General features: G+C 43.7%; 1 protein-coding gene across 1 annotated transcript in view; it reads left to right on the top strand.

Annotated features, from left to right (window-relative positions):
- Positions 1 to 9,459, top strand: part of LOC308369938 (NACHT, LRR and PYD domains-containing protein 1 homolog) — a gene marked incomplete at both ends in the record, with an annotated part of 36,075 nt that extends 26,616 nt beyond the window's left edge. Inside the window, 3 exons of the mRNA XM_080844500.1 lie at positions 2,714 to 3,624; positions 8,737 to 8,767; positions 9,153 to 9,459. Of these exons, the coding sequence (XP_080700626.1) occupies positions 2,714 to 3,624; positions 8,737 to 8,767; positions 9,153 to 9,459 (1,249 nt within the window). The remainder of the gene's footprint in view (positions 1 to 2,713; positions 3,625 to 8,736; positions 8,768 to 9,152) is intronic.
- Between the last annotated feature and the right edge of the window lie 541 nt (positions 9,460 to 10,000).

Raw genomic sequence — 10,000 nt, 5'->3', positions numbered from 1 at the left:
AAAAATAGGCTGTGCAAAAGTTTGGGCACCCTTATAATTTTGTTGATTTGAATACCTGTAACTACTCAATGCTGATAACCTGCAGCACAGAATTAGTCTGATTAGCTCGTTAAGCCTTCAATTCCATAGAAAGGTGCATCCAACCATTAGAAAAGGTATTAAAGGTAGCCAATTGCAAGTTGTGCTTCTCTTTGATTCTCCTCTGAACAGTGGCAACATGGGGGCATCAAAACAGCTATCAAATGATCTGAAAACAAAAATTGTTCAGCAGTTTGGTTTAGGGGAAGGCTACAAAAAGTTATCCTGGAGGTTTCAGCTATCAGTTTCCACTGTGATGCATTTTATTATGAAGTGGAAGGCAACAGGCACAGTTCTTGCTAAGGCCAGAAGCGACAGGCCAAGAAAAATAACAAGGAGGCAAAGGCGAATAACGGTCAGAATGGTCAAGAATAACCCTCAGACCACCTCCAAAGACATGCAAGGTCATCTTGCTGCAGAAGGTGTCACTGTGCATTGCTCAACCATTCAAGCGCACATTGCACAGAAAACAGCTGTATGGGAGATTGATGCAGAAGCAGCCTTTTCCGCAAACACGCCACAAACAAGCTCGCTTGAGGTTTGCCAAACTACATTTGAACAAGCCAGGATCATTTTGGAACAAAGTGCTGTGGAATGATGAGACAAAGAAAGAGATATTTGGTCACAACAAGAGGCGTTACGCATGGAGGCAAATGAATACAGCATTCCTAGAATAGCACTTGCTGCCCACAGTAAAATTTGGTGGGGGGCATCATGCTGTGGGACTGTGGCTAGTACAGGAACTGGAAATCTAGTTAAAGTTGATGGTCGCATGGATTCAGCAAATTCTTGACAGACTTGAATATAATTGAAAATATATGGGATGACTTGAAGCGGGCTGTCCACCTTAACCTTACGGAGCTGGAGCTGTATTGTAAGGACGAATGGTCCAAAATACCTTCATCCAGATCCCAGACACTCATCTATAGGCTATACGAAGCGTCTAGAGGCTGTTATTTTGGCAAAAGGAGGCTCTAGTAAATATTATTGTGATTTTTCTGTTGGGGTGCCCACATTTATGCACCTGTCTAATTCTGTTATTATACATTTGGCATATTCTCTGTTTATCTAATTAACCTTATTTCACTTCTAAAATATCACTGTGTCCATGTAGTATTATACATGTGACAAAGAAGTTCCTGATCCAAACGCCCAACAATTTATAAATGAAAGTAATGAAGAATAGCAGGGGTACCTAAACTTTTGCATATGACTGTATATATGTATGTGCATGTATGTGTGTATGTGCATGTATGTGTGTATGTACATGTATGTGTGTGTGTGTGTGTATTTGAGAGTGAGAGAGAGAAAGTGAGATTGTGTGTGTCTGTGTGTCTGTGTGTCTGTGTGTGTCTGTGTGAGAGAGAGAGTGAGTTGATACGTTGCCATCCCCCTCCTGGTCAACTGATGAACACATTTGAAACCAGTGACGTCAGTTTTGTGTGAAAAGCAAAGTGTGAAGACTTGTGCCTGTAGAATGCAAAAGGATTTCTTCATGCACGGGTTGAACCTCTTCTGGGGTGACTGACTGATGCCACAAACACGGCCACAAAGCTTCATTCACGGCATGAACCTCTTCTGGGGTGACTGTCTCACTTCTGGGTGCCAGACCATCACTTTGTCCTTGGAGACCCAGCTCCTGAGCAGCACTGTTAGGGAGGATTGTGCACTGGTTGAATTGTGTGAAGTTGTTGCAGAACGGGCAGTATTTGTGTGTGTGTGTGTGTGTGTGTGTGTGTGTGTAATTAAATACATCTTCTTTGGCCTCTTTCTGTTCTGACAAGCCAACCTGTGGTGATTGGCACCTACTAGAACAGCGTTTAGTTTCCCTCCAATCATGGTACATGAACCCCAAAGGATGCACGGGACAACTCTTTCCAACACAGTTTTATTTTTCCTTGTTTGTTTGTTGACTGGTTGGTTCATTAGGTTGAAAAATGCAAATAAACTTCAAACTATTTCAGTATGGTACCAAAGCTTACAACAGTTGGAATTGCTGAAACAATCACAACTTATGACTGAGAGACTGTTCAATGACTGCAAACAGTATGCAGCATTGGTGTTTTTAAAGAAGCACTTCAAACATCATTATAAATTGAACAATCAACAAAATACACTCAAACAGTGCTGTGTGCTGCTTGGTTGTTAGTTTTACACAAGGCAAACAATTAATTCTACCATCATCATCCATCAATGACTATAGCAGCACTTCCATCAACAAATAATCATCACAATAAGAAACACATAAAGTCACAGTACCAGTGGCTTCTTTGGTTGTTCCACAGGTAGATCCTTTGTTTGCCTCTCTCTCTCTCTCTCTCTGCTGAGATGTTTGCTGCAAGGCTTTCCATTCACAGGTGCTCCAACTTAAAGTAATGAGCAGCCTGCACTGGCCTACTAGTGGTGCATTGTGGGACTTGCAGTTCTTAAAGTAAGCTGATGTAATGAGGAACTGAAATTAAGCCTGATAATGTTCATTTTACCTCAACAGTTATATTTCTGCTTTACTTCTAAATGAAGCAGTAGTCTCTGAATTTAATCTGACTCAATGACCACAGACTTTCGTTCCCATTTACATATCCTCATGTGTGTGTGTGTGTGTGTGTGTGTGTGTGTGTGTGTGTTCGTCTTATAGCAGGGATGACCCACAGAGGAGCTGTGAATCCTGTGCTGAAGTTCCAGACACCAGCCACTGGGTCCTGGTGGAGCCTGAAGTCTCTACAGAGAAGAGCGTCTCAACCTACAGCCTGAGCTCTCCTGCAGGGAGCTATGAGTGCTCAGAGTCTGTTCTGCGCTGGTCGTGTGCCGGTCCAGTCACCCTGCAGTACCGCTTCACAGACTGGCATGTCTATGCTGAAGAGCTGGCCCAAATGCAGTCCAGCCCAGCTGGTCCTCTGATGGACATCAGGCTCATGTCAGGAGAGCTGGAGGAGATCCATCTGCCACATTTCCTGTGTTTGGGGGGTTGTGAGGCGTCTGTGCGTGATGCTGTGAGGGTCCTGCATGGGCGGGACAGCGGAGTGTGTGTGGAGGTGTGTGAGCTGACCCGACGTCATGCCAGGCTTGCCCACCCCTCCTTCTCTCCTCTTGGAGTGATCTATTATTTAAAATCTCTGCTGTTTCCCATGAGCGTCCATTCAGAAGTGCTGGTCTATCAGAGCAGCAGGTCCCTCCTGGATTTCCGCGCCTACCTCCTGCCTGAAGACCCCCGCCTGGAGCAGCTGGTGGAGAGAGTTGAGGAGAAGTTACGGGGGGTTTGGGTGCCAAAACACCATCCTGTTAGGCCTCTTCAGATTGACGGCTTCTATAGCCTCACGACTGACGACTGTCCCTCTAAGATCTTACCAGAGGAGCTGATGCTGAGATACAGCAAAACCACCCCCAACTTCTTTGAGGTGAAGATTCTTAAGGCTGCTGCCTCCTTTCCTATGGTGTTGGACAGCAGGGGGCAGTCTGTGTGGAGAGCAGAGATCCAATCAGGTGATGACGGAGAGGCCAGACAACTACCAGAGAGTCTGGGAAGAACCAGAGGCACTCCCACTGAAGGTACTCACACACACACACACACACACACACACACACACACACACCGTTTGACTGTAATAGACTGGTGATTGTGATTGTGACTGTAATAGACTGGTGCATGGGCGTAACAATGCGTATGGACGCTATGGACGTGTCCATACCAATATTTGAATACGTTTAAAATGTCCATACCAATTTTTAATGGGTAATTGCACGGCATTCGGGAAATAAATGGTTAATTTTACCCTCATGCGTATGCGTAGTGTACCTTCTATCAAAGACGGCGTGTCATTGGTGGGGACAGCCTGTGATTGGCTCATCTTCCTGCACTAGTTGACGTTAGTTATCGTTGCTAGGTTGGTAGTTAAGCGCGCGGTGACAGCAGGATAATGTCTGCTTCGGGCAAGATAATGTCTGCTTCGGGCAGGAAAAGGAAACTGGACATAAGAGGCTATTTCACCAAATCAACAGTAAGTTTATCACAGAACAGTCTTTTAAAAACCTGTTCGGTCACGTCCCCCTTCAGTGAAATGTCGCTTCACACAGGCGACCGTCCGAGCTGCTAAAATGACATCTAAGTTTTGTTTAATTTAGCTAGTCGGTTAAAACTACGGTTAGCATCTTAGAACTCTGTGAAATGATCAGTGGTGGACGAAGTACACTAACTACGTACTTTTGTACGTATGCACTTGAATTTCCACTTAAGTAGAAGTATAAAAGTATTTGCCTTCATATATACATGTGGCTTTCAAAATGTGTCATTGACAGCTTAAATGTACTGTTATTGTATAATGTATCGTACAATTCAAGGCCAATTTGGACATTGTGTTATTTGAATAGGATGCTCCAACAGCAAGTGTGCCAGGTTGTAGCTCAGATAGAGGACAGTCTCAGATGGAGTCTCAGGTGAGCCATTAGTATAAGATATATACTACAATGTTACTCAGGCTATGAAAACACAAAGTTTAAATTAAACTCTTAAGCTTAGGTTACTTTTCATATTTTTAAACAAGGCCGTTTTTTAATTGAGTGGTCTTTTTTTTCTAAGGAAACCGTTCCAGATAGCATCAGAGAGAGTAGTGAGGGAGACAGCGGTGAAGGTGACTGCAGGGAAGGAGACATCAGTGAAGAGCAGAGTAGTGCAGGGTACAGCCTGGATATTCAGTCCAAGCCTAATCAGCCTCACCCTGAATGCATTCCTGTTCAGAAACTTCCTGAGAAAGTCCTCCGTTTCCAGGAACAATGGTACAAGCGTTATCCATGGCTTCATTATAGCCCCACAGTAAAGGGAATTTTGTGTTTTCATTGTGTAAAAACATACACCATAAACAAGAGCATGCTGTCCAAAAAGGCAGACCCAGCCTTCTCCTCCAAAGGTTTCACCAATTGGAAAAATGCCCTACTTAGGTTTCAGTGTCATCAAAGTAGCAAAGCTCACCACCATGCAGTCACAGTCTGAAGCCAAGAAGGAACCCCAGTTGATGCACAACTGTCAACTGCATTAGCAAGACAGCAAGAAAACAACAGACATTGCCTTGAAAGCATTGTAGGTACTATTCAGTTCCTTGCGAGACAGGGCTTGGCATTACGCGGGCACAGTGATGATGAAGGTAATTTTTACCAACTTTTGAAACATAAAGCCCAAGAAGATGCTCGCCTCACTGACTGGCTCTCCCGGTTTTGCGATTATACATCTCCCCTCGTACAAAATGAAATTCTGAAATTGTTAGGCAATAGTATAGTCAGACACATTGCAAAATCCATACAGGCATTACCTGTACTACAATATTCAATTATAATTGACGGCACACAAGACATCTCTGGTGTAGAGCAGGAGTGTATTTGTATTAGATATGTTGACCACGATCTGGTGCCACATGAAGCTTTCATAGGCTTATATGAGCTTTCGGGGACCACAGGAGAGGCCATCGCGCGGGTAGCCAAGGATGTGTTGTTAAGGCTAAACATCCCTGTTACTGGATTAAGGGGTCAAACTTATGATGGGGCAGCCAACATGGCAGGTGTTCACTCTGGCGTGCAAGCCGAGATAAAGAAACAGCAGCCCTTGGCACTGTTCTTGCATTGCGGAGCCCATTGCCTCAACCTAATTACGCAGGCGGCATGCCAGTCTAGCCCCTTAATCAGGGATGCGCTGCAGTGGGTGCATGACCTGGGGACTTTGAGCAAGATATCAGGAAAATTCAAAGCTACCTTCTCTGCAGCAGTAGCAGCCTCTGATGGACCTTCTGCCACACTCAGACCTCTCTGTCCAACTAGATGGACAGTGAGGGGGCCTGCTGTTAGAGCGGTACTTTCACAATATGAAAGTGTCCTGAGCAGTTTAGAGGAGATGGGAGCCAACAATGCTAAAGCAAATGGGCTGAGAGACAGATTTGAGAAGGGGAAAACAGTCCTTGGCCTTAATTTAGCGCTTGAGGTGATTGAAAGACTTGAGGCTTTGAACAAGTCTCTCCAGAAGCGGACTGAGACAGTTGCTGGCATGATGAGTGCAATTGGTTGTGTCAGAGATTCTATAAGGGCCAATAGGAGTGTGGCGAAATTCAGGGAGATCTTTGACAAAACAGAGGAGATGATTGATTCCCTGGGGATTGAACCCATTCAAGTACCCCACCAAAGGGCCCCCCCAAAGCGTTATGCTGGGGAAGCAAACCAGCACACTGCGACAGCAGAGGAGTGGTACAGGGCAGAATATTATAAACTAATGGACTCTGTAGACACCCAGTTTGAAGCGAGATTCAGCCAGTGTGATTTGAAAGTCTTACAGGAACTTGAGAATGTCCTTCTCACTGGAGCAGTGAGTTCAGTGACAAATGACTACCCAGAGCTTGACAGCATCACTCTAAAAGTACAGCTGTCTATGTTTCATTCCAAATACAAAGTACAGTCCATTTCAAATGCAGCTGATCTCTTCAGAAGCATGACTGTTGAGGTCAGGGGCTTGTTTGATCAGGTGGAAACCCTTTTGAGGCTTTTATTGGTTATGCCTGTGTCGTCAACAGAGGCTGAGCGAAGTTTCAGTGCTCTGAGGAGGTTGAAAACATGGCTCAGGACAACAATGACGCAGGCACGGTTGAACCATGCTGCCGTCTGCCATATCCACCAGGACGTGTTGGATAGTATTAACATAAAAGAAATATGCCAGCAGTTTATCTGTGTCAATAACCGGCGGCGCCATGCATTTGGCTCCTTCATGCAAGATTTGGGTAGTAAATAGCTCAGGTCAGGCTCAAGTAGGCTTAAGCTACAAACTCAATAAAAGAAATGTTTTGTAGGATTTCACGTTCTTACTATGTTTGAATGGCCGTTGGCCTTTTTTTCTTTGTTTGTGAATGGTTAACATAAACAGTATTTAACGTAAATGTATTTTTACAATTGATTTCTACATGGTGTTGGTGTTTTATTTTTGTGGGAACTGTACAGAGCTAATAAATGTTCATTGGTAACTCTAAGTAGCCCTCCGTCTACATTTCCACTTTTATTATTCGCACTTTTCATACTTATCTATGCAGTGTGCACTTAAAACTTCATCAGTTCATTTATACAAAATGCCCTACGACTGCAGCACCCAAACTCATATTACCTGCTTTACTTACAGATCCTGAAATTTCAGAAACACATGTAATAACAAAACATCTTACACATGCCTTTGCATGTGATAATGGTAAAGTGACCAGACACTTTAATGATTTGCTTACCAAAAAAAACAATTCTCAATCTTGCCAATCTTGTCCCCTGTGAATCAAAAGGGATTTGTCACTATCCACCCCAGAATTTGTTAAAATGCTGGAAATTGCATCTAAAAAATGCTAAATTTTCTGGGGGAGGACCCCCAGACCCCCCGTCTAAACGCCATCAGCCTACGCGCTCATTATGTCCCCACCAATGTCAACACCATTGTTACGCCCTTGGACTGGTGATTGTGATTGTGACTGTAATAGACTGGTGATTGTGACTGTAATAGACTGGTGATTGTGACTGTAATAGACTGGTGATTGTGACTGTAATAGACTGGTGATTGTGACTGTAATAGACTGGTGATTGTGACTGTAATAGACTGGTGATTGTGTCTGTGACTGTAATAGACTGGTGATTGTGACTGTAATAGACTGGTGATTGTGTTTGTGACTGTAATAGACTGGTGATTGTGATTGTAATAGACTGGTGATTGTGTCTGTAATAGACTGGTGATTGTGACTGTAATAGACTGGTGACTGTGACTGTAATAGACTGGTGATTGTGACTGTAATAGACTGGTGATTGTGTCTGTAATAGACTGGTGATTGTGACTGTAATAGACTGGTGATTGTGACTGTGACTGTAATAGACTGGTGATTGTGACTGTAATAGACTGGTGATTGTGTCTGTGACTGTAATAGACTGGTGATTGTGACTGTAATAGACTGGTGATTGTGACTGTGACTGTAATAGACTGGTGATTGTGACTGTAATAGACTGGTGATTGTGACTGTAATAGACTGGTGATTGTGACTGTAATTGACTGGTGATTGTGACTGTAATAGACTGGTGATTGTGTCTGTAATAGACTGGTGATTGTGACTGTAATAGACTGGTGATTGTGACTGTGACTGTAATAGACTGGTGATTGTGACTGTAATAGACTGGTGATTGTGTCTGTGACTGTAATAGACTGGTGATTGTGACTGTAATAGACTGGTGATTGTGACTGTGACTGTAATAGACTGGTGATTGTGACTGTAATAGACTGGTGATTGTGACTGTAATAGACTGGTGATTGTGACTGTAATTGACTGGTGATTGTGACTGTAATAGACTGGTGATTGTGACTGTAATAGACTGGTGATTGTGTCTGTAATAGACTGGTGATTGTGTCTGTTATAGACTGGTGATTGTGATTGTGTCTGTAATAGACTGGTGATTGTGTTTGTGACTGTAATAGACTGGTGATTGTGGCTGTAATAGACTGGTGATTGGGACTGTAATAGACTGGTGAAATTCTATAGACCAGTCCTTGGATAAACTAATATTCACAGTAGCAGTTGTTTCATGTTGCTGTAATTGTCCATAAGAGTCACATTGCTTTTGTTGTGTTTCTTGTTTTATCTGCTGTTTCCACCCTTTCTCTCTGTACAGTCCAACCATCAGCAGCAGTCAACACAGACAGGTAAATGGAGTTTTACAATCTCACTCATGAATCTCTCACTTTCAGAGATATAATTTTGTACAGGCAGGTAAATGGTGTCATGAACTCTGACACTCTGAGTCATATAGTTACTGTATCTGATTTGGGTGTCTGAGTTATATTGAGTTATATCTCTGCATTGGGTGGCTGTGAGTTATATGGATATAGTTACATATACTATGTCTGTCTGAGTCATATAGTTATATATCTCTGCATTGGGTGTCTGTGAGTTATATAGATGCAAATACTATGTCTGTCTGAGTCATATATAGTTATATATCTCTGCATTGGGTGGCTGTGAGTTATATGGATATAGATACATATACTATGTCTGTCTGAGTCATATATAGTTATATATCTCTGGCAGTGGGGACTACAGGCAGCCCAGCAGGAGCCCAGGACAGGTCGGCATCCAGGAGGCAGCTGGCTTTGTGGACGAGAAGAGGGCAGAACTCATCAGCAGGGTGACAGAGGTGATGCCCATAGCTGACGAGCTCCTCTCCCAGGGAGTCATCGTCCGAGAGACCTACTCTAACATCCAAGCTGCCTCCCCCCGTCAGGAAAAGATGAGGGTCCTTTATGAGGGCCTTCAGACAGCTAAGGGCAAACTGGCCTTCTACAGGATCCTTCAGGAACAGCAGCCCGACCTAGTGGAGGAGCTGTGGACAGCGTGACAACAGCAGGACACCCAGCCTGCCAGGGTCCACTATCATGTCAGAGATCCTGCCAAATACTGCTCCTCTTTCACCTAGATACTTGCTGTTTCACGAAATCAAGGATGCTTCCCTGGTAGGATGGGTCCTTTTGAGACCATCCAAGACGGGAGTCAAAATATATATAGGACTCCTTCCTAGCATTCAGAGAACAATCAAATGAAACAGTCTAGCGAGTGTGCAGGTGTGAATCATTGAAAAGTTGGCACCTTCAAATTCCGCACCATTTTTGGTAAAAAGTCTCTGGTACGTGCGCATAGGATTGTGGGTGCTTTAAAAACACAGAGGATACTAGAAAATTCTCTGAACAAAGGACTCCTTAAAAGACATCCAGCAAGGATCCTTCCTAGAGTTTTCTGTGGTGAATCACTGCCAAATACTGCTCCTCTTTCCCACAGATCCTGAATTTTCTCTGGTGACACACTGCCAAATACTGCTCCTCTTTCCCACAGATCCTGAATTTTCTCTGGTGACACACTGCCAAATACTGCGCCTGCTTCTC

Source organism: Sprattus sprattus, assembly GCF_963457725.1.
Source record: "Sprattus sprattus genome assembly, chromosome: 9".
Classification (NCBI taxonomy): Eukaryota; Metazoa; Chordata; class Actinopteri; order Clupeiformes; family Clupeidae; genus Sprattus; species Sprattus sprattus.
This window is presented reverse-complemented; position numbering and strand designations above follow the sequence as displayed.